We start from the raw sequence: 26062 nt of genomic DNA on the forward strand, positions 1-26062 counted from the left end.
CATGAGCTTGTTTGTTTCAAACCTAAACATAGGGCACAACTTCAAATGAATGTGGTAAACCCCATACATTTTTTGCTTATTCAACTAAGATTTGGTTGGTATAGTGTTGAAGGCCATCACATGTTGATCTCTGAGGTTCATGTGCAACTCACTAAAGCTTTTGTTGAACATTACCACAGTTTGGGAATCAAAGGATATATTTTGGTACATCATACTTGCATCTATGTAGTCATAGTAGATGGTGTGAGAGATTGAGATGTTGAAGATGAGGTTATAGTAAAGGGTATTTTTAGTGTAATTGAATTCGGTGAGAGTAGCATTTATCACATAAACATTGACCTTACCATCTTCCAAATATGATAAATAGAAGATCAAAGAATGGTCACAGAAATCGTTCCCCCGATGAGGCCAATGGCCCATAAGATGAGCCATTGATATTTTGTTTGAGGAAATTTAGTCATGACTTGTATAGAAACAATAAGCTTCTTATATCTATTTACTATTGTACTATGATATTAAAGTAGTGTAGTGTGGTAAGGGAGCCACAATAATTATCTATATATAGTAAGGACAACAATCAAACGTAGTTAAAGTATTTGAAGTAATTCTTTTATATAAATATTTGTGTGTTATTTAATTATATAAATATCAAAATTATAATATCAATATCATCAAAAGTTTGAAATTTGAAAATTATACATCATATAATATATTTGAAATTAAGAGTATTATGACAATACTATTCTTTTAATTCACATATACACAATTACATTTTACATAAATTTAAATTTAATAACCTTATATGTTAGAAATTTATAATTATATACCTATTTTTAATTTACATGTTTATGATATTTTGAATATTCTAATTCTAAATGGGATATGAGGAAACCGAAATAATTAAGATAATTAATTCATAATTATCTTAAATATATAACAATTGATTAAGTAAAATGTTTTTAAATTTTGATCACTGGATAATTGAATATCGTAATTATAAAAATTATTTTAAAATTTTAGTAAATTAATTATTAAATGATTAAAATGAGTCCTTTTAATGTTAATTACTATATTGTATAAAATTTAAAATTATATAAGATTTAATAATCATTTACTGTAATGATTTAATTTATTAATTTAATTATAATTATGTCTTACTCTAATATAAATTTATTATTTTCCGAATAATTCATACGTGTTTAATAAATTAATATATTGATTTAATCATTATTGTTATTATTATTATATATGTGTAATGATTTGATTAATTAATTGAATCATGATTTACGTGTATGTAACGATTTAATTCGATTGATTAATCATAATTGACATGTGCATGTGATGATTTTAGTTATAATTGATGTGTATTTTTTTTTATGTATATGAATGCATATGATATTTAAAAATCAAACTATAATTATAAATTTGTTACACAAAATCATTCATTAATAATTTTAGTAGTGTAAATATTATATTAAATTTAATTAACATTATACAATTGTCTCAATTCATTTCTTCAAATTGAATTTGTTTATTAGTAATCATGAGACAGTTTTGTTTTTGAATACCACCTAAAAGACCTTTCAACCAATGAAGACAATTATGTATATAAACTCATGTCTAACATCTTGTTTGAACAATGTGGAACTTTGTTTACATCCCAATAATTCTTTTGATTTATAAACATTAAAAAATATTAATTTTAAATTTAAGAAACTAAAAATTTATTAAATTATTAACAATATATAAAAATTAGAGCACTTAATATATATATATATATATATATATATATATATATATACAGGTATGTGGAAAAAATTTATAAGAAATTGCTCTAACTATTGATGTTAAGTTCAAATATACAATAAGAATTTTAAATTGTTTTTTAAGAAAAGATATATGTTGTTATAAAAAAATATATAATAAAAATAAAAGTGGATATTAAAACGGTAGCTGAATTTACTACATCTATATGAGAAAACAGTAACGAGATAATGATTCGATGAGGTGTAACATTTGTCACTGTTTGCTACTTTGGAGCGTGACATGTTCAAGAGGTTAAAAACAAGCATAGGAATAGGGGAAGCGCTTGTCGTAATGTATCTAAAATCTTAATATTATATATAACTCACAACACAAAAAAATTAAAAATAAATCCCATAGTTAATGCTTGCCGATACAAAATCTCCACTTTGAATTCATTTAATTATTAACCAAATTAATTACTTGATAAGGTAATAAGAGTAATTAATTATTTAATTGTGTAAAAATAAGTAATTATTCAATATTTTAAAACATATTCGACTAATACAACCACCGAAGTCGTCGGTCTGTAGTGAGAGATTAAAATATATTGTTGTATATCAACTTAAACTTTGGTTTCTATTATCATTGTTGTAACACTTTCGTTTGATAAGAAAAATTACTATACAAAGATATAATTACAAGAATAATCTATTTAAATTGTCTACGAGACTAATTATTTTAGGTCTTATTAATTAGTGTTTAAAAATATTTGTTAAGAAATTAAAAGTGATTTTTTATATTAAGAAATTACATTACAAATTATGAGAGTTGCAGCTAATTAATATTTTTTTTTCATTTTTAGTTCTTTGATTATTGTCTCAGCCCTTAGATACTCATACTATACATGCTGTTTTTTTTATAGATATAATTAGGAAGTAATTATATACTAATTTTTTTTATACAACTAGTATATAACTCTCACTTATTAGATTGACAAATATTAAAGATAAAATAATACTTTCAATTGTGATTGTATATTAAAACAATAATTAATCTCGATTCTTATTAAAGGACATAAATTTTAAATTATTTGTGTTAATTTATACTAAATACTAATTAATGGAGCATTTTATTGATTTGTATTTGGTAGTGTGCGGTGACTTAAAATTATTGAATAAAAACATAAGTGATGTTGATAAAATATTAATGTTTGGGGTAGTGTGTGGTGTGCAGCATTGGTAAGCTAGGGTATGGTGAAAGTGTAGATTAAATAGTGCATGGCCTCAGCTGTAGCACTTTCTTCTGACCTTTGTCCTTTCCCTGTGCCATCCCATCCCATCCCATCCCCCATTAATTCACTACTTCATCACCGCTGCTCCTGTTTACACATCAGAACAATCGATTACGGTTACAAAGTGTTATCACTTGTCACACATGACATGGCTAACCAACGATACACTAATGGCCAAATAAGTACTCTCTTGTCTTTTCTTCTGGTATCATATCATTATGTTACCAGGACTATAAGCTCCTCTTAGCGTTACCAACCACTTATTTCAATATTAGATGTAAGGCCAGGTCAAAAATTTCCGGCCAATCTAGAATTGACCAGATCAATGGTCAGATCCGAAATAGATTTGAATGGTTAAACTTGATGTTGGAATTTTTTCATACAATGTACTCGAATTTGACCATTTATTTTCTTCGTTTTTATCGTTCCATTTTCTTTTACTTCTTCTTCATCTATTTCACACATCATCTTTTCTTTAACCTTTTTCAGTCATGGCCACTGTTAATGAGAAGTTCCCTGTTCCTTGCTCTGGTTGACGAGGATGGTAATGTGAAGATTTAAAACTCAGTGATTACTCTCAACTAAGCAGTAACAAAGACTGACGAGGGGTGATGACGAAGGACAGCACGACGTTAGAGAAAGTTTCTCAAATCGATGAACCCAATAAACCTATAACCCGCACAGATTGAACCTACCAAAATCTGAGTTTTTCATCGGTTGGAAATGGCCCTTGATTTTTTTTATTCAATTTCGAAGGATTTTAAAAATTTTGATCAGAAACCGGCAATGGTCGACCGATGTTCAGGTCTATTAGATGTATCACTCTGCCTTGCTGTTGCTGGCAACCCAATTGAAAGTCATGCTTTAGTTAATAAATTACTAGTTTACTGGAGTTTTATTTATTTAATACCCATAAATATCGTATACTAGGATAGACATGTTTAGTAATAAAGTTGCTTCAATGTCAAGGTAAAAATATGTTACAAATAAAAACTAATATTAGACACACTGCACTGAAAGGACTAAGGAGCAAAAGATTACCAGAGTAAAAGGCTTGAACATTGCTTGTATGATAGTCATTCAAATTTGTTTAGAGACTAATGAATGTTGCTCTTGCATAATTTTCTATGAATGTGGGTGTATAATGTAACTCTCCCAACCAATTGAGAAAACCAGAAAAAGAAAGTACCTAGACATCTCCGAAAGAAACCAAACAATTTCACAAACAAGCAAAGCAAAGAGTGTGAGAGACAAAACATGTATGTAAACATTGACAAAAGTTCATATTTCATTGTGAACCATTACATCAGATGACACAAAAACTTTACTCAGCAATCTCTTCCAAGAGCAACCCAACAAAGATGAAAAAGTTTCTGGAACAGAATCGCCATCACCATCATCCTCACGCTCACTCTCACTAATCTCATAACCCGGAGTAACAACCACAATCTCAAACACACCATCACCATCACTATCAACAGAACCCAATTCAGAATCGCTACTCACCACCACAATAGGAGCTCTACAAATTGGACAATTGCAGTGCGAACTCAACCACATGTCAATGCACTCCACGTGGAAAGCGTGTCCACACTTTGGCAAACTCCTTCCAACCTCACCCTCTTCAATGAGGCTCAAACAAATAACGCATTCCAATTCCTCTGTTTCTCCTGTTTCCCCTGATTCCTCTGTTTTCTCTGTTCCGTGCACAAACATGGGAATCGCCGAAACTGTCGCCGAGTCGAGGCCTTTGGTGCACGTGGGTGAGGATTCTATGTTGATGCTGTGGAAATGAGAAGGTTCCAGAACGCCGGAGACGGTCGCCGGAGATTGCCGCCGGCGAGTGTGGGAATGTAATTGCGCCTGAGACAGGAACCACCTGGCGTACACGTGGAGTAGGAGGACGAAGAGGATGACTAGGAGCAACGAAACTATGGCTGCGAGCATGATGTTGCTGTTGTTGTCGTCGGAGAACATGTTCTGAGCGAGTTGACTCAGTGAGTAGCCGGGTGACTCGGACTGACTCGGCATTGTGAGAAGGGAGTGAAGTCAGTGTGGTTTGCTTAAATGAGGAAAAGGGTAGATTATTTTTTATGAAAGGCTCGAGCTTTGAACTTAAAAATGAGATTTTGGGAGGAGGGTTAAGGTACCCCACAAAACACAGTCAACACTCGGTTTGTGCAGTGTTGTGTTTTGTTTTGTTGTTCTTCTGCTTGTGATGTCTTTGCAACTTGTTGTGAAAATGAAGGGAGTAATAAATTAGGGATATCTGTTGAGGGTTGCAATTGAAGTCAAAGGAGAATCCCTATATCAAAGGAAGTAATGGGGACTCATGCATGGGGTGGAGGAGGGGTGAAGAGAAAAACGGGTCACAAATGAAGCACTCGTGAAGGCAACGGCAGTGGAGGGTAGGTGGATTTTATTGGATTCATGTGGCAGGTTTTTGTTTATTTATTTGCGGTTTTAATCGGTTAAATTTGGTGCAATAAAGGGTCCTAAGGCAAAGGCATTATTTATGATTTTATGAGACACAAAATAAGATATTCATAGTAAACCTAAGTCAATCATGAAAAAGGGAGGCACCCCTCCACAATTTCTTCACTTTCACATTACTCATTATCATTTTAGGGCCTTTCATGCATTTATTAGAACTTTGGCAATATTAGAGGGGGTGCTGTGTTTTGCTTGGTAGGGCATAGTGTGGGACCCAATTCCTGTTTTAAAGAGATCAACGAGAGTTCAGGGGTCCCATGTGAATGGTACCATACGCTATAGCCTATAGGAGTTTTATTTATTTTTTTCTTTGACCACCCTACCACAGCCACCAGTCAACAGTAGATCTTTGCATAGATTCCACCATATTTTGTTGCATGTTTCCAGCAATGGATCCATCTCTTTTTCAGTTTTTAGAGTGTGCCGAGCTTGCAGTGTAGGCTTGCAGTTGCAAAAGGTCCACTTCCAATACACCACCGAAATTAATTCATATAGGTTTTATTGAGTTGGAAATCATTACGTATGTTTTATTTGTTTATTTATTCTTAAAATTATTAATTTTTATTATATCACTCTACGATAATAAGTTAATTAATTGGACTTTTTATACAAATTTAATGACCCATACACATAATTTAAAATACTGCTTAAAGTTTTCTATTTTGAGAAGTATCACACTAATCACTTATATAGAAATTTACATAAAAAAGGGAAAATTTGTGGTTTTTTTTTGTTGGTCTGCAAATGTTGAGACCCCGAACCTACTATCTCTCAGGTTAGACCAGCTTTTCCATATTTTCAGCTGGAGATGTTGGTCCAAACTTGTTTATTTAAATTTTTGTTCACGAGTTACTCTATTCTAGAACACAATATTAAGAATCCCAGCATTTCAACCATGCAGTGGATTTGCAGAATGTAACCAAACAGCAGGAGGATATATATTTGAGCGGAAAAAGGTAACAGGAAGAAGTGAAGATGATACAAGTCGAGTAAAATAAGTATTCTATTTGTTTTGATGTCCAAAATTCTTCAAATTAGAAACTAAAGAATGCGCCCATAAAAAAGGGTTTTAGAATATTACAATGTACATGATAATCATAATTTATTCTAAAAAAAAAAAAAAGTTCACTTAAATCTATTCTTCCCTCCAGTTATTCATTTCAGTCCATTAGTTTGTATCTTTTCTCTTCCACGCCTGTAACTCCCAATTGTATCTCTATTATCGTATGGAGGGGCACCTGTAAGTGAACAAACCTCACATTAGACATCTTGTGCAATTTCATGATCCACACTAAAACATTTCACAAAGTGAGATGGTGAACCTCACAAATTTTCTTTTTTCCATCAACAAAATTACTAGAACTCATTTCTTAAATATTTGCCATGAACTCAATCAGGCTTTTGCATCACATTCAGCTAAATATGAATATATTACCTCTATATCAGCAATTTCTTTCAAAGGCCTGTCAGTAAAATATGCATATAATGCCCTCAAAACTGCCTGTAATGAGAAAAGCATTGAAGAAACTCATCAATTAGAACAAGTCAAAGGGTCAATACAAGTGCAAATTTACATCAAAGTCATGTGTAAAACCTGGTGGGATATCACAACAACAGGCGCTCTTTGTCGCTCAAGCTCGATAATTACAGGTTCTAACCTGCATTTTTATTGAAATTTAAGTTATTTAAATAAAACTAGTAGTTTATGAACTAAGTAATGTTAAAAGAAGTAATGCATCAACCTTTGAATAACATCTAAGTAAGACTCTCCACGAGGATAACGATACCTAAGCTTGTCCTTATTGCGAGATCTGCAATAGAAAATAACAAATAGGTACTTAGAACATTTTTAAATAGCATTGTGCTCCCACGAAGCACCTGCTTTTTATCTGATTATATACCAAGTTGCTTTCAACTGGAAACGAGACAGATTACAAGTTTGTGACATACTCATACTCCTCTGGCATGTTCTTCTTGATTTCTTCATACGTCATCCCATCGCACACACCAGCATTTATCTCATCAAGTGCACGCCATTGTATCTAACATATAGATAGCAAGTGTTGGAGCATTAATAATGTATACATGGTCAATCCATATTTCCCGACTTAAGGATGAGTCTAACCTTTGGAAATCCAACAATTGGACCTGCTGTCAAAATTGTTCGCTGCAGTGTACTAGTCCATATCTAGACACCAGTTACAAACATCACAAGCCATTCATCATTTGAATATTTGCACGTATATTTATTATAAGCTTACACAAGCAGCTCGTTCTGATTTGAGACGCTTTTCAACGAATTTGGCAAGCTTCTTTTTATAAAGTTCTCCAGCTTCACTGTTGAAACAAGTAATTGGTTCTAGTTAGCAAGCTGAAAATTCATAGCAATTATTGTTAAAGAAACCTGATATCACAAATGGCCAAAAAGAAATAATTCAAATATAGAGGAACCAAAACCATTTCACCGTTTCTCTTTGCATGAAAGCTGTTTAAAAACAAATCAATTTTCCATTAAGTAAAGAGCTCTTTGTATTTTTCTTCTCTTTGCATGAAAGCTGTTTAAAAACAAATCAATTTTCCATTAAGTAAAGAGCTCTTTGTATTTTTCTTTTCCGCCAATTGAGGGTACACCCAAAGTCCAAACATAGTAGTACTACAAAGAGAAACCCCTAGCAATATGAAAGAAACAAAAAGTAATACCTGACAGCACAAAATCTGTTAGTTTTAAAAGATAAGATGTATCATGAGTACCAAAAAGATATGCTAGAGCAAGACAAAAAAGCCAAGAATTAGGGTCCTTTGTTGACGCTTTAAAAAAATCAATTCTATGATATAGCTCTTCCTAGAGCTTTTTTCAGAAGCTATTATGTTTAGCTTCTGAAAAAAGCACCAATTTCTGGGTTTTTTTGGGAAAGCTTACATAAGTATTATCACTTTTTAAAATTTTTGCAATTAAAAACACTTTTTTAAAAAAATTGTAAACCAACGAGCCCTTAGTTTTCACTAATAAACAAGGCCGGACTGTTTTAATCAGTCTTAAATAAACAAGGACTTCACTGCCTAACAATGCCAGAGAAAATAAACAATAACTTTACTGCAATAATCATCGTTCTATAGATGATACATCTTATCGTTTATAACTAAATGGACTGCATTTATATCTTCTTCTAACCAAAGAGAAGGTACAAAAGTATACTTCTCTTTAAACTAATATTCTAGGTCAAGTACAAGTATAGTACAACTACTAAAAGCCAATAACAGTCTTCAAGTCTTATCATAAAAACACAAAATAATTAAGATTCTTAATATTCTAACAGTTCCTCGTATAAGCAACACAGAAACAGCGGTTATTATTTTCATTCATACAACTACTTTTTCTAACCCTATGACCTCATTAATATTAACATTACATTGAATAGAGACATTAACCAAATATATACCTTAATGCAGAGTCTCCTCCAATTCTGCCTCTCACATTATCCTGGCTTTCTCCATGCCGGGTGAGTAATATTGGGCGTGGTGTAAGATGTGTATTAACCTGCAACATAAATTAATCAAAGACGCTTACAATTGATTTGAAGTACCATTTTCTGAATGCATGTCATTAATCTTTTATCAAAAAACCCATTATATGAGGAAGTTAAGCAAAAATACACTTTTATCCATAGTGTTTGGATGAGAACTTTTAAAAGAGTAATTCATTTCTGTTGGTGAACTTAAAATGTTTTATGGTGAAATATTTTGTTTAGATAGCAATTTAAGAAAAAAATTAAAATTCTACCAATTTGTGAAAGTATTTTGATTACTTAAAATTGTAAAATTTTAAATTGCATTTAAAAAATTAAAATTTGAAAATTTTCATATTTTCTCTTTTATCTCTCCTCTATATCTCTTCTCTTCTCCATTTCACGCCTCCACCAACCCACCTAGACATGTGCATTGTCTATACTTCAAGCCCAAAGAATTCATGTGGGGGGATGTGTTATATAAGTACAAACCCATTTCATTGACCAAATACATAAATAAACACAATCACTCATGCTTTCATTTAATAGCTTAAGCTTTTTGTATAGGTGGTCCATGAAATTTCTCAATATTGTCTTACTGGGTTATATATTATTAATTTAATCATTTGTTTTTCTTGCCTGTGTATCTATGAAGCTTTGACAGTAATTAATAACATTCTTCAAAGAAACTTACCAAGAAAAAAACTATCCGGCCAGGTACATAGCCACTGATATTGTTCACCTAAAACAAAAGATAGAACTTGTGAATCATCAACAAACTAAAGTCATGCTGTAGACCACATTTCTAAATGGTTCGAGAAAAATTCAAGGAGATGCACAAACAAGAAATTTCAGAGTATTAGAGTAGCCTCCCTAAATAAATTTTTAATGAAATTATCTTATTATCACTTGTGGTTAAACAACGTCAGACAGATAATTTGTACACACTTGTCATAAAGTATATGACTATGGTGTAATGCAACATTTTGGTCCTCTTTCACGCTCCAACTAAGCAACATGAACTCATTGTATTATTCTATTTACAATACAGTTTATATATACATATATACATATATACATTACTACATGGCACAACTTTGAAATTGAGTGATTCGTTGACATGGTATCTTAACTTGATCAACCAAGAGGCCCAGGGTTCAATAATTATTTAAAGCCTAATTCTTTCGATCTGATTCTGATCATAAGTTTGTCACTCAAGAAACTTTAGAACTGATTAATGAGTCTTTCTAATTTGTCTGTTTTATAACGTGTTGTATAGTTCTGATACTGGTAAGTGATCTGTATATGCCTTTTGAACACTGATTCTTTGCAGAACAGGCACGCTTTCAATTCTACACTTGCAGCAAACTGAACCATGAAATAATAATTAAAACAGGCACAAAGTGGAATCAAGGACACTGTATTTAAATTTAAAAGTTATTTAAAGTTAGAGGAGAAAGTGAAACCCCGCCATTTTCCCACACCAAGGTTAAACTACTAGAATCTATTTAAAAAAATTACTAACCCAATCAACAGCTACTCTATGGACAAGCATACATATCAATTATCAAACTTACATTAGTAGCAAACCAGACAATGGGCTCTATAAAAGGGTTCAATTCACCACATAAAATGACATAATTAAAGGTAAAACTTACTTGTATTTGCCCTCCATGTCCACTGGCCATGTCAATCATTTTTATGTAAGATCCTTCTTCTACTGTCTCATAAACCTGGTATATGAAATCAACATTATTTAAAGCAAAAGCTCACCTCGAATAAGAATTAAAATTAGAAGTACATATGAAAGGCTTGCCTTCTCATAATTGGCTACACGTTCTTTGAAGTCTCGCAACCCAGCCTCGAAATCTGGTCTGCAAAAGAGAAGATGATTGCATATGAATCTACTACTCCACATACTCATTAGGATTAGGTGTCACTGGTTTTAAAGGAAACATTACACATCTGCATAGTCAGGACTTTGCTGAATTTTAAAGCGTATATTCCTCTCAATTATCTCTACATCATTGCATATCGTTTCCAGAAAAATGATCTGTAACAAAAATGCAAATATACATCAGAAAAGTTCAAAATGAAAACTTTTATTTTCATACCATACATATTACATAGCAGTACCCATATGTGGGACTCTGACTAAAGTACCTTGCATCTACCTTCAGCTAATTTCATCAGCATGTTTCTTCGTTGCTTGCTACTGTTTGTGGCATCAAATATCCCAACCTAAATCCAAATTAAAACTTAAGCCAAAAAAATATGGGGAAAAAAAAACTTGAAAGAGGTTTAAAGTAAAAAGGTTATTTAACAAGAATGAATTTACCTGGCCTCCTTCTTGCATCCATGATATCATATCTTCAAATGCCAGCTTTGCTACCTAGTGATACATGATATATTAAAACTATGTACATATAAAAAGATCAACAAGGAATTAACATTACTAGAATCATCAAAGACAAATTGCCAGGTACAGTGTACACATCTTAACATTTGGTATAAGAAATACATTTTGTATTTATTATGTTCATTATATAAATATGGAGTACATGGTGTAGTTGAGATGCGATGAATCAAAACCAAAACAGTAACTCAGGTCTTTCTGAAAGACTATGAAATTCATATAAGAACTTGTTCCTAAAACATTTATTCTCCTACATGTACCAGATCATTGGTCTAAATAATTTTAACACAAGTGAATCATTTAAGCACTTATGTATAAATTGTTTCTATAGTTAAAAGTCAAGAGTCTAAAGATAAATTAATTGAATGTTATAAGATTGTATAAAGTCTTCATCTAACTAAGGTTTTGTTTGGGTAAATAACTTAATTAAGCACTTATTGAATAAGTACTTATCATTTAAGTACTTATGTATAAATTGTTTCTATAATTTAAAAGGAAATAGGGTTAAATTGTTTTCATATAAGTTGTAAGTTGTTTTTAATAGCTATCCTAGAAAGCTTATTGAAATAATTTGAACACAACATCTGGACATATTATGAATTATTTTCATAAGTTCTTTCAAACAGTTACACTTACGCAAGTGCTTATACCATTAAAAAAGTTTAAATAAATTGTAAATACACTATTCCAAACACATAGTAACTACACACATCTATGACCTAATTATACACAACCAATATAAATTACCCTTTCACATGTTCAAATTAAAAATATTATTGGCCAGAAGTTACCTCGTTACGTGCCTCCACACCTTCAGGATTGTCAGCTCGAAAGAAATCAGCAGACTGCAAAGAAGAATGTGACATGAATTGAAAATTATCCTCAAAAGCATGAATCGTACCATAACATCAAGAATGAAACTGACATATAACATGGAATCAAGCACCCCATATTAATCACATGATGTAGCACAATTTAAAAGTTGATGACATTGCAAATTATGAGAGATTATATCATAGAAATGGTGATGTTAGATTTAACAAAATTATTTTTAGGGTAACGCCCCAGACCCCAGTACTCTTTTGACTTTAGTGAAGAGGCACTATTTTGAGTTATGAGATCAAGGGGTTTGTGAGTTATGGACGAAGATCATACTTAACAACCAAAGAATGAAGTAGGAAATTCCTATGAAGCTATTTTGCACCAATAAGTCTGCCATTAGCATTGCACATAACCTAGTTCAGCATGATAGAAGGAAGCACATATAGATACCAACATTTCATGAAGAAGTTAGATAGTAGTTTTTTTTATCTACAGCATACATTCCTTCATGGCTTCAATTGGCAGATGTATTAACCTAGGAACTTCCCACAGTAATTTCAAGATCTTACTAGCAAGCCAGGAACGATAGATCCACCAACTTGAGGGGAGTGTTGTGTGGCACAATTAACATAAGTAGCACTTAATTGTTTCTATTGATTTCTCGTATTTCCTGTAATTAGAGTAGATCTTATTAGAGTTTTTATTTGTAGTTCGTACTTTGTACAAATTCTAACAGATTTGATTTCCCTGTATTTCCATTATTAGGAAATATAAGAATTAGTCTATAAAGTGTAAGCACTGCTCGTATTGTTAATCAACAGAAAATAATATACCAATTCACAAATTTCCATATTTCAGGTATGCCCATAATTTCATTCATTGACCGGACTCTTTAAGGAATAAAAAAGTCGTGAAACCAGCAACACATCTAAAACCAATATAAAGTCCAAAGAACATCAACAACTGTTGGCCTCCTCTGTAGAGTGAATTCCCTGGTATTTCAAATCACTGTTCTTCCATCCTTCATATTGCATTTGCTAAAAGATTATTCTATGAATCCATTTTAGGCACAAAATTATTGTCAAATCTAACATCTGGAAACGGGTGTCCTAGGTGTGAATGCGTGTAGCACTATTACTGATGTTGAGAAGACACAACTACAAAGAATCAATAACTAAATGTCACTAGTTCAACTTAACTAACTGCCTTTTTCTTTTAAACTCCAATAATCCTTATTGCATCCTCAAATCAACTACTAGAACCCATACATGTCACTCATTAAAATTTGGAAAAATAACAATCTCTAGATAAAGAAATCTTAGACACTGGAATTATTTTCACCTACCAAATCCTCTACAATCTACACAAAACACGAACCATATCAATTCTTATGACAAACAATATAGTACATCATGCAATAAGAGATACATGATACATCTAACATTAATTAAAAATAATACAATATATATATATATGTATATATAATATCAGAACAGGTTTATACACTAATGACAATATTCTGCGATTTCAGTCTATAGAATGTAGATAAACAATACATGAGAGAGTATAAACAATTCAATAGATTCTTCTTAATTAAGTTTACCTGACTAGAACCATGCTTAAGGCGACGATACTGCAACATTGAAACATGCATTAAATTCCCGTTTGACATATTTCCTGTCTTCCATTAGATAAAACAAGACTATTGATTACTAAGAAGAATGGGTTGAGAATGTGAACAACCTTACCAACATTGAAGTGTTTGGTATTATGACCTAACCATCGAAGATATCTTGTAAGTTTAGCTGCAGTGTAAGTCTTGCCTCGAGCAGGCAAACTCACCTAAGAAAAAGAAACTAGTAAGAAATTATTCATATTTTTACTAAATTAGGTTAACTAACTGCAGAGGGGAGTGTGGCATTTTTTCTAAGTGCTTCCAAATTCTAACCTCTCAAGATATATTATCTCATTTTGAATCTCACACAAAACTCCAACTCAAAGCCCAAAACAAAGAAATAACAAAGTGTTGCTAAGAAAGTTTAAGAGTACTTATTCCTCGAGCAGGAACAATACCATGACAATTGCCAAATGCCTATGCTCCTTGGGACCTAGCATCTGATCAGCAATCGCAGCAGCTGCAACAGCTCCAGCAGCAGCTGGAATTGAACTCTGTCATAAAACCCAGAGGGGGGAGCAGAAGCAACTATTTATTAATAACCTTAATTGAAAAGTTTGATGCAACATAAATTAATCCAGTGGAAATAAATTTTAATAAAAAATGGAAATAATTTATACAAACCTCAGGATTAGTATCCAAATTAAGATTAGCGAAAGTATTTGAACTAGAAGATTTTACAAGTCTGGGAAATCCAACACCCCTATCAACAAGAAGTGCTCTCTGGTCATCTTTGTTTTGCAGAGGAGAAATTGTTCCCACAGACTGAGATTTAACCATTCCAGGACTTTGGTACACCTTAGATAGATCAAGGGCATTAACCTCCATCAACTAGTTGGAACATCAACATAGCTTATTAGATGTGAATGTGATATATTGCATAATCAAGAATCAATATAACCCATCAGCTTACTTTTTCTCATAACCTCAAGAAGAGGCATTTTGCATTTTAAACAACATTTGTGCAGCTACTTGTTAGTTATAAAATACAATGCCTAATTTCACGAAACTGGTAATGCAGGAAAATATATAAGAAAAAACATAATTATTAGCAACAAACATACAGCTCCAGAATAGGAGATATTTTCTCTAAATTAGAGATACTTTCCAACACTTTTAACAAAGTTTTAGTCACTTATCAAAGGAAAACAGAGAGAGGGTAAAATCAACATGTTACTGATTATACTATGAAGCATCAAAAAACTAGTCTAAGTTGATATGTTGAACATGAGAATCTACTTCCTGAACAAATTAAAGCCTTTTAAGGTGAATGCAACTACAAATCCATCACAGCTTCTGATTCTGGTAAAAAGACTTCTAAATATGTCAACAAATAACCACAAAGATTCAGCAAAGTTATGTCAAAATGTCTTATCTCTGGCCTGATTTTATATGTTTTTAAACCAATCATTTTTAGAAAGTATAATCATGAATTATAAATGTGAATTTGAAAGTTAAACCTTTACTGTTGCCGGTTGATCGATCATAGGAACACAGCCATCTCCAGTGGAAGATGAAATGCTGGCAGATACACTACCTAGTGATCTGGGATTCTCAGTCAAGTCGGCAGCATATACATGCGCTGAACTTGCAGAATTTGATGGAGATGGGACAATATACTGCTCAAGATCCAGTTCCAAACTTGCAGATGAGATGTTCTAAATAAAAAAAGAAAAAATTAAGCATGGGGTACATGGTAATTGTTAATTAAAAAGTCATTTTATATATGTATTAACTGAAAGTTGGAATAAGAGAAAATAGGAGAGCATATAAAGGGCATCAGATAAGATACATGATCAGACAAGTTATTGTACATCGGTAATGCAAGATACAGACTACAAGAAACTATTGGGTTTTGCCTGACTAACCACTTGACAATAAACATTTTGCATTATCAAATTAGAAAAATACTACAGAACAAATTAGAGGTCCATGAACAGAATGACAACTAAAATTGGCTGGCATTAAAGAAAAATCCTGAGTCCTGACCAGTGCTCTCACGACTAAAAAGAGAAATTAATTAATCGTGCATCAAAAAGAGGAGAAATTAATTGGACTATCATAGTGTGCATGGTTTGAAACTATTTTCATTTTGCACAAACAGTAGAAAAACATTGATTAGAGCAAAGTGTGATTTTATGATTAGGCATCAGGAAAAGCATATTAAAGAGGGAGAGAGAGAGAGAGAGAGAGAGAGAATGAAAATCATTGACCTCTAAATCGTTCTTAATGGTTTCACCTCTTGATTTTCTTGGTCTCCCTCTACCTCTAGTGATAAGAACCATAAGGCTACCCTCCATATAATCTACTTTCCTTACTAGGGCTTCAATAGGTCTTTTCCACACACAGCCAAACCACATAAGGTGAGATTTTACTGTTTTTTCTATTATAGGTACTACATTAGTACCCCAATCTTCTTTCCGATGCATTCATTCTTAATCCTATCTAGTCTACTATGTCCACACATCTAACACAACATTCTCATCTCTATTACACAGTTTATTTTCTTGTTGGTTTCTAATGGCCCAACACTTCATTCCGCATGAGATCGCAGGTTTATAGCAATACAATAAAACTTTCCTTTAAGCTTGAGTATTACCTTTTTGTCAAAAAGAATCAATGCAATCCTACATTTCATCCACACCTCCATTAGATCTCATTGATGTAAAGCAAAAATAAGGTGATTTTTTTTTTTAATGTTAGCATCTATATTTCAAAATAGAGATTAAGAAAAATGTAACTTTCTTAAAGAGTCCTGAATCCTGATTATTAATGTCATACACCCATTACACCACCACAACCACAACCTCATTTCCAAGCCAAAAAACAAACATAAAGTAAACCAATAACTGAAGTCTTACCTCACTACATGTCTGAAGTTCTGAATTTATGCTGACATCAGGTACCCCACGTACAGTCGAAAGACGGAAATTGTCCTCATAAGCCCTCCAACTAGCTGCAAGATCAAAAGGAGAAACCCTTTTTGCTTCCACAAATACTCGATACTCAAGAACTTGATCGTTATCAAGCCTAAACAAAGCTAGTCTGTCACCATCTTGCAATGCTCCCCCAATAAGTACTCGGCTTGGACCCTCCTCAACAAAACAAGGCATATTGATGTCCTTGGGCTTCAAAAGGAACTTAAACTCTAAAGCTTCTGAAAATCCCAAGCAAAATCAACACTTCAAGTCAGAAATGCAGTCTACTCAACCCCTTTCACTTCAGCAGGACAATTATCATAACTAAACAGCCAGTGCAAGTGATGAAACCAATAAAGCTATCACTCAATGCTCAGAGCAGACTTTCCAGTTTTCAATTTTTTTTTTTTAATTCTTCTCTCTCTTTTACACAAACCTTACAACCTAAGGCAAAGCAAGTGAGAAAACATTACCGTGGTTAGGTGGAACAACAAAGCTGAATTCCCACACTGAAGCTGATTCCCGTTCCATGGAAAGCTGAAATTTTTACACCAAAAACAATATGAATAAGAAGAAGTGGGAGAGACCCAGAATAAAAGGAATGCAATGGTGAAGTGGGTTTGAATCAAAATTACAGCTTTTGAAGGATCCCAAGAAGGGCCTAGTGGGAAAGAGGCAGATACGTGAGGGAGAAGAGTGAGATTGGGATTCTCCATCTTCACTGAAACATAGAGCAATCCCGGGATTCGTAACGGTGATTGGTGAAGGCCATCTTGGTCTTCTTCACTATTCCCCACCATGCTTTGCAGCTGAAACTGAAAGGAAGGTTTTGTTGTGGGAACGATGTGTTTGTGTTAATATTATATGCGCATCAAAATTCCTTATCCAAGACTTCAAAGTGTCTAACTGTTCTCACTGTGATATGTGATATGTGATATGGAAAGAGAGAATATAAATTTTAAAAAGGACAAAATCCTATCGAATAATTAATTATGTTTGTCAAACGATTTGTTTAAAATAAAGTAATAATGAATTATATTTAATGATTTTTTTTTCATTTAAACACACTATTATTTTAAGCATGTGTATATATATAATTAAAATTTTATAATAAATTATATATAAAAAATTATGTTTAAATATATAAATTGTATTTAAAATTTATATAAATAAATATTTTGAATCATATAAATTATATATTTTTTATGATAAATAATTTATATTGTAAAACTAAGTTTATTTTTATTTATTGATAATTTATCTTAAAATATTAATATTTAACTCATAAATAATTATGATAAATAAAATTTGAATTAAATAAGTTAAAAAATCTTCAAAAAAATATTTAATCGAAGAAAAATCCCTAAAAATACTCATATGCAAAATAAAGATTTATATTTAATATATAAAAATTGATCTTTTATCTTTAAAGTTTAGATTAATTTAATTTTTTAAACTAATAATTATTTTTAATTTTGTAGCATAATTTTGATTTTTTTCTGATTAATTGAAAGTGTGAAATTTATCTAATTAAATTATCATGTATGAAAAGGATCGTACTTAATCAATGTTTAAACAAACTTGAGAATGACTGGGTGAATGCACATTTTACATGAAAGCTATAGAAACTTGTCTCAAATTGTACTATTTTCATAAATAATTTCCTGAATGCACCATTTTATGTAACTACGTTTTATAATGAAAAATATAATTTTAACTATTAAAAGATATATAATTAATGAATATAAGATGTTTGAAATTGTAAAAGAAAACAATGTCTATACTTTAGTTAAATAATAGTTTTAAAATTTTAAAGAAGAAAAAAAAAATGACATGTCTTTCTTTAAAGAATGAAATTAAGTAACTTCCAATAATCATGAAGAGATCTTTCCTAACTAAAATGATGTTGTTTATTGGGAGACAAAAAACTGAAGAGAGAAACTTGAGTTCAAATGTTTATCTTCTTTTACTCCTAATTTTCTGATTTTACATTGTTTAATTTTCTGGTTTGATTCGAAATTTATTTTAGAAGGTATGATTTTATACTCTCTTTTGTTCTTGGTTAAAATTTATTAGAGCTAATAAAATTATCTAAGTTCTACTCTCCATATTAAGAGTCTCACTTATATTTTTACGAATCTTGATAAAATTTAACAAATAATAATATGTTGAAAAGAGTATGCTAAAAAAGTATATTATTTTATTCCTTGCAAAAAAAGAAAACAAGTATATTATTAATATTTTATAACAAAAATTCAATGCATCGTTAGTTGCTTAAAATAAATAAAAGCATGTCAACCAAACACTAACTCTTTAAGTGTCTAAAATAAAATGTTTATCATGAGAACAAAATAATGTAAATCTCAAACAAGTTCACAATGCCCATATTGTTAACATTATTTCAATTTAAATATTTAACTCTACAGTTAAATACGGAAATCTAACATATGCTTGCCATATTTAACACTTGAGTTTATTTGGGTGGCATCAAATGATTTGATTGTATTTGTAGTGACACACCCCTTCTGATTATTTGTGCCTATATTTCTTTCCATTCACTGGGCTTTTATCGCCAACCATGCATGTTTAGGTACTGCACCCTATTAAATACTACATGGTCCTCTTTTTGGTAATGTTTGCCTTTTGAAGCACAAAGACTCTAATAAGGATTTATCTCTTGCATAATTATGAAAGCATATACCTACTAGCCAAAAGTAGGCAATGCTTCAAGAAATTACATAGAGAGGAGCATATACATTTTCTCAATTCCGCTGCTGATGTGTGAACATCAAATAATTAATAAAGAAGGAAAGACAGTTTAAGTTAAGATACTGCTTTCTGGCAAGTTTTAACAAGTTTGGTGCATTTAATCAGATTAGTATAGCTTGGTATAGCACAGCCAATCTTCTTCAATTCTTGAAATGCTTGTATGGTCTCAGGATCAAAGCCACCTGCAAACTGAAAGGCTTCATGGCTGATGAGTTGGATAAGAGGAAATATTAACTTAGAGGTGTTTGAAGAATGTACTCTACCTGGTGTACTCTGAATGCAAACTTAACTCCTTGTACAAACAGGTTATCTTCCTGCAAAGGTTCTGTTGACTCTAATTCCTTGGTTATCCGTTTCATGAATTCCTTTGCTAGCTTCAATGAACTTAGCTTCATCTGCAGTTAATAACAAGATAACGCCCTTCAATGGATTTTGATGGTAATAACTAGATACCCTTTCTACAACATGTAAAACATAAGAGGTCATTGAAATGATACTAATTTGTCTGATGCTAGGAGAATAAAACAACATTATATTGCAATCAGTTTTCTGTTTGTTTGATCTATGTGAAATGGACAATCACACAGAATCATTCACCAGAATGATTTCATTTAGTGTCTTGTTAGTTCTATTCTAGTCTCCAGAGAATACAATAAGCAACATTTTTTTCTTGATTTCACATAGGCTTGTGTTTAAACACACTAACCAATAAATAACATTTTTTTTCTTGATTTCACATAAGCTTGAGTTTAAGCATAATTAACCTTATTTATTTAGAACAAAACACACATCATCATTAGTAAGCATACAAAACAATAAACCATATTTAATAAAAAGGCGGTGCTTTATTAAGGTCTTAAGGAAAATGTAAGCTATCAATAGTCTACCTGACCAATAATGCCTGTATCCAGCATCCACTCCCAAGGGATATGGAAATTCCTGTATCTCTTGCTTGTACTCTCCCTCATTCTCTCTTTAGCACTCACACTTCTCTCCAACCTGCACATTTGAAATTCGCAACTTTCAATTGATTTTAAGTATTCATCAAAAGCTTTAATCAGTGAATTCTAAATTTTGTACATGCTCGCCTGTCTTGCAGTGCTTGTATCTTTCTCAGAGTCTGAGGCAAAGGCTCTTTGGGATTGTCCTCATAAGATGAAACTTCAGATTCAAGGTTCTTCAGATCTCTATAGTTACAAGCTGCTTCCCTCAGTGCATCTACCTTCTGTTCTGGCCACTGAGGAAAATGTTTAAGCACTGACCTTTCATCCACCAATGAAGATAGTTCCCCATCTAGCCATTTGACAAATGCTTCCACCTCAGAAACATCTGCAAATGAGGCAGACTCAACCTCCTTAATCAAGAAACTAATGAATTCCCCTTGTCTTTGAACTTCTGATTTTATCTGTTCAGGAATGTGCATATTATCAATTAAAACAGATGAAGATAATTAGAGTCTGTTTGAGAAGTACTTATATGAGAGAAAAATAGGTAGGAAAAATGAAATAAATTTTTTCAAGTTAAAATTATATCAGGCATAAGCTAATTTGTAAAAGTTATTCCTATTAGTTTCTCCAAAATTCTATTTTTAACTTATGCATAAGCTTGTTTTGGCTTATGGAGAAGCTTATTTAGATTTTTTCTTCCTATTTTTTTTGTTCTAGAATTACTTGTGGAGAAGTTTATCCACACTCGCCTTTAACCAACGTTAGAAAATTTGACACATAAATATGAGCATTTAGTAGTTTGAGGCCAAACTTACGGCTGAGAGATAAGTTGAGCGGTTTTCAATTTCCTCAATCATGTTTCTGGTGAATGCTACTGTGGGAACACCATTGGAATGTATTCTGTTTTCCATGTTTGCATCCTTTCTGGTAAGGGAACGAAACAATTCTATTACTTCAGGCACACGGCGCACCGATTTCAACCCAACTAATGATGATTTTGGTGGTGTAGGAGGGGGTGGTGGTGCTATTGTTGGCTGCAAAACTTTAGGTCCTTTCTCTTTTTTGTGTAGAGGAAGAAGAAGGGTGGGAGAAGGCCTTGGTGGAGGAGCTGGTACTATTGCTGGTTTTTCTTTTCTAGGTGTTGAGTCTGGGAAATCTGAATTTTTAAGCACTTTCTCATTCTCTGAACTCTTTTCAGATGTGATTACCTGAACTGGTGGTGCTTTATATTGTTGATGCTGTGCTTCTGAATTGTTGTTGTCATCTATGGATTTCTGTATCTTCTTCCAAAGAACGGTTTTCCTCTCCATGTTGTATGCTTTAAGTGAAATTATCTGTGACTTCAAACGGCCTACTTCTTCTCTGAGTTCCTTGTTTTCCTTCTGTAGTGACTCATTCCTTGCCATGTGGACTTCAAGTTTTTTCTTGAGAGATGTGATCTCAGACTCATTCTCTTCCTGTAGCATCGTCTCCCCTTCCCTCATCAGAAAGATAGCTATAAGATGGTTACCAATTTGATGGCTTGTTTTTCTTCTAAATTTGGTCTTGCTTTTGAAGTAAGGTTGGTATGTAGGAGTTAAATATGCAAGAATGCCCCTTAAGATGCTTGCGATGGCTTTATGGACATGAGGGAACAATAGTGTGTTGATAAGGATGCTTTGGACATTTCACACCACTTTAATGCACTTTGCTATAAAGACTCATTATGATTCCTTTGTAACAAATTTTATAGGAGATAGGAGATTACTTGAGCTTGCTGGCAGCGCTAGTATGTGATAGCTGCACTTAGAATGCCATGTTAGGTACAACCTTAAATTCTTTGGTCAAATTTACTCTACTTTAATGCTTTTGTTTTTAGACTAATCTTGCTTTCTAATTTGTTACGGTGTCTTGTCTTTGAGGGTTAGTGCTACACCTATACTGCAAAAGTTTCCTAATTGAGATTATTTGGCCTTAATACTCATATACCTGTCTTGTCTCATTAATTTCTATATTTGAATCACGTCTACTCTTCTTCAATTCAGATTTTCTATTTACTACACACGTGGCCAAAAAACTAGTTAGAGTACCAAAGTTGTTGCAAAGTTGTAACATACTTACCTATATGGAACTCTCTTTGATCTTTACAAATCTAACATTTCCAAGTGTAACATGTGGAATGGGAGTGTCGTTGTGATGGTTGCCTTTCTTTTCATCATTTGAGAAGTGCCATTCCTCTGGTTGAATGGCATTTGTCTATTTTTTGCTTGTGAAGCAATGAAAAGAAAGGACAAAGGAGGTAGGAAAATGTACCCCCTACAGTGAGGTTCCTAGAAGGGTGAAAATATTCGTAAGGAAAGGTGGTGATTACTACAGCATACCAAATAAGATCCTTATGATATCTACATTTTTTTTTCTTTCAATTTATTATGCTGTCTCTCAAAGTCCCTCCTGAAGTCCTTATTCCTTTTCTTACTTTCTACTCCTTCCTAGGACTTGAAATCACCACCCTTCTACCCTTTCCACAACCGAAAGTGTGACTTGATGTAGATTGGTGAAGAACGTAAAATAAAAATCAGAAACATTGTTCCAAGCCCTTAAAGTATTAATTTGTTCAAAACCTTCATATATTAAATTATGGCATTATATGTCATTCCGTTCTCTTTACCAACACTACCATTTTTTAGAGAACAATATGTGTGTTTTTCTCTTAGGGTAGGTAGCTCATCTCATCATTCCTTTATTTATTCTTTCTTTCAAACTCGAAAAAAGGAAATTATGGAAAGAGCTGGTTATAAAAGTTGCATTAATTAAAATATAGTATCAACTTAGAGAAATAAGAAATAATGTAAAGTTGGCATGTACATGCCCTGAATATGAGGGAAGAAGTGTGCACCTCATGCATAATTTGGAAATTCTTGTGAAATTTCTATGACAGCTAATATATAATAATTCTGTTAACATTTATTGAGCGGTTGGAGGGGTGTAGTTGGCTAGAATGTACACATTGAATTTGAATGTTGAGTCATGACATCAAAGACTAAGATATCAAATATGGAACATGCATAACCTTTAACTACGTATGTCTATAGCCCCACAGCACAGCCTAGCAGGCTGATTTTACGTCCAAAAACTATATACTATATTATATATATATTCATATCCACTAAAAGTAATTTATAACACACTTTTCTTTTTTATTTTTCAAATCATCGTATTTATTATTACCAAGTTAAATTCGCGTAGGTCCAATAAATAAATAATGTGAGTTACACTGCTTTATCTAATGACTTTATTTATTATTTCGTAAAACTTGTAAAAAAAATTATCTAATAATAAAAAGAGTTTAATTTTCATGTAATAGAAATGTAAGTTTTTTTTTTTAACTGCCAAACGATTAGAAATTATCTTATTTTGTTTTCTGACCATGTTATTTAATTACAGATTATCTTAAATAGATATCTATTAAAGTAATTATTATAAAATTTAATGATTTTAAACTTATAAAATATGAATGACAGTGACAAAATGTGTTCTATTAATTAGTTTTAAATAAAAAAAATTATATATTAGAAAGAAAACTTCTCTAACAATCCATTAATGATTGAACAATATGTGTGGCAAATAATATTAACTGTTAAATTAATAATTCTTAATAAATAGATGAAATTTATAAATTTTACAAAGTTAAAAAAATATGTTTAAATTAACATATAATATATTTTTATGAATATATCTTAATTTAATTAATATAACATATCAATTGTTTTTAAATTTTACAAAAAATGTGTAAATTTAATCTCTATCAAGAATTACTCTTTAAAGTAAGTGAGTCATTTTTCATTATATTTTATTTGATTGGAAGAAAGGAAAGAAGAAAAAAAAAACATTATAACAATCTGTTTTCTTTTGTTTGATTAGAGAGAAAATAGAAAGAAAGAAGAAAAGAAATCCTTCCTTCCATTTAGATTTCAAGTTTTTTCTCTTCTCATTTTCTTTCCATCATTCCAAGCAAACCATTAAAGAATGTCTGGTCTTGAAGGAAATAAAAACCCTCAGTTGATGACATATAATATGATCCTACACTGAGGGTCCATCAACCAGTCATAGTTTTAAAGCAGGCCCTTATCACATAAGTTGCATCCGTTAGAGTAGCTCACCTATAAAACGGCCCAAACTCTACTTTCCCACTTTCCAATTACAAAACAAATGTTGCAATTTGTCTTCCTTTCCGACCAACAAAATAGGGAAAAAATAAACATGACTTGGTAAGTAGCTCTTGTTGGGTAGGCTTTTTACCCATGCAATGCTGTTATAAAAACTTATGACTAATCTGGGGGCGTATTGAAATATTTTATATTTTTGGAATAATTAATGTCGGGTGTTGTTGATCAACTCAACAACTTTCACATCACGTCATTTTTTTTCTATCTCAAAGTGGCTCCAAAAAAAAGGGACACGTGTACCAAGTTTAATGTTTTTAGGATAATTTTTTCTTATATATATATAAATGTGACGTTTTGTGTTGTTGTGGCACATGTATTTTTTTTTCTTCAAGTATTAAATATTTTATTTTGCATGCCTGTTAACAACAACATCTAATTTTAATTTTTAAACTTAATGATGTAAATATATATATATATATATATATATATATATATATATATAATTATGAGTTAACTAACATATTGTAGCATGTCAAAATCGAACACGATAAAATTTAGAAGATGTAACAAGAGATTCAAAATTGAAAGGTTAAATTAAATTGTTTATCCATCATATTGTGATGCTCCTTTTCATTAGGTGTACAGGACTATCATTGTTTTCATTTACTATATCTTTCTCACCGGTAGGTTTCCCATTAGTATCCAATTTTTTTCACCCTCATTCACCACTTAGTCGGTCTAAGCCCAAACGTTAAAAAAGGATCAAACATATAATAAATAACTCTTGTTATAATATATATACATAGAGAGAGGGGAGAGTTATAATAACAAGTGTATAATTTTTACTAAGTATTACATCGCTCAATAATTTTATATTAAATGTGAATTTTATAAATTCAACCGTTAGATTGAGAGTTCATATCACTTTATATGTTTATATCAAATTTTGTTAAAATTGAATAACAACTTGAAGGTAATCAAAATGTTCATATTTTAGTATATTTTGAAATGTATATATTACGTCAATTTTGTTTTATAAAAATGAAGTACCAAATCATCTTAGATTAATATAAAATTTTGTATATATGACATAAGAGTAAAAAACTTTCAATCTAACGGTTGAATTTACAAAATTTATATTTAATATAAAATTATTGAGCGGTGTGTGTGAGAGGAAGGTTATAATAACACTGATGTAACTTTTATTAAGTATTACACCGTTCAATAACTTTATATTAAATGTTCTTGAGTGGTGTAATACTTAGTAAAAATTACACCGGTGTTATTATAACTGTTGGTTGTTGGTTCTCAACAATATATTAGATATTTGATGT

General features: G+C 31.7%; 3 protein-coding genes across 6 annotated transcripts; all 3 read right to left on the reverse strand.

Moving 5' to 3' along the window:
- Nucleotides 1-4300: 4300 nt before the first annotated feature.
- Nucleotides 4301-5468, reverse strand: LOC109816035 (RING-H2 finger protein ATL40). Its single transcript, XM_020380895.3, has one exon. It carries the CDS (start codon nt 5066-5068, stop codon nt 4319-4321), a length of 750 nt encoding a protein of 249 aa, XP_020236484.1. The 5' UTR covers nt 5069-5468; the 3' UTR covers nt 4301-4318.
- A 1047-nt stretch (nt 5469-6515) lies between these two features.
- LOC109816025 (6-phosphofructo-2-kinase/fructose-2,6-bisphosphatase) lies at nt 6516-17777 on the reverse strand. Its single transcript, XM_020380879.3, has 23 exons — nt 17503-17777; nt 17341-17404; nt 16811-17106; nt 15410-15607; nt 14574-14780; nt 14348-14443; nt 14018-14116; nt 13878-13907; nt 12244-12297; nt 11375-11428; nt 11200-11277; nt 10998-11089; nt 10853-10910; nt 10695-10769; nt 9731-9778; nt 8971-9068; nt 7792-7867; nt 7656-7718; nt 7481-7572; nt 7273-7341; nt 7125-7188; nt 6966-7031; nt 6516-6768 (listed from the first exon to the last, which is right to left on the reverse strand). Exons 1-23 carry the CDS (start codon nt 17665-17667, stop codon nt 6691-6693), a joined length of 2220 nt encoding a protein of 739 aa, XP_020236468.2. The 5' UTR covers nt 17668-17777; the 3' UTR covers nt 6516-6690.
- Nucleotides 17778-19525: 1748 nt separating this feature from the next.
- On the reverse strand, nt 19526-22290 carry LOC109816029 (INCREASED PETAL GROWTH ANISOTROPY 1-like protein 1). Of its 4 annotated transcripts, none has more exons than XM_020380886.3 (5): nt 21399-22290; nt 20725-21041; nt 20524-20635; nt 19900-20031; nt 19526-19833 (listed from the first exon to the last, which is right to left on the reverse strand). In XM_020380886.3, the coding sequence occupies exons 1-5, from the start codon at nt 22065-22067 to the stop codon at nt 19777-19779; spliced, it is 1287 nt and encodes a 428-aa protein (XP_020236475.1). In that variant the 5' UTR covers nt 22068-22290; the 3' UTR covers nt 19526-19776. The 4 variants fall into 4 exon arrangements, with proteins under 4 accessions (XP_020236475.1, XP_082919189.1, XP_020236476.1 ...); XM_083063063.1 differs by having other exon boundaries at nt 19526-19825; nt 21792-22289; XM_020380887.3 differs by having other exon boundaries at nt 19526-19818; nt 21399-22288.
- Between the last annotated feature and the right edge of the window lie 3772 nt (nt 22291-26062).

Source organism: Cajanus cajan, chromosome 9 (assembly GCF_000230855.2).
Source record: "Cajanus cajan strain Asha chromosome 9, NIPB_CcT2T_4, whole genome shotgun sequence".
NCBI classification, from domain to species: domain Eukaryota; kingdom Viridiplantae; phylum Streptophyta; class Magnoliopsida; order Fabales; family Fabaceae; genus Cajanus; species Cajanus cajan.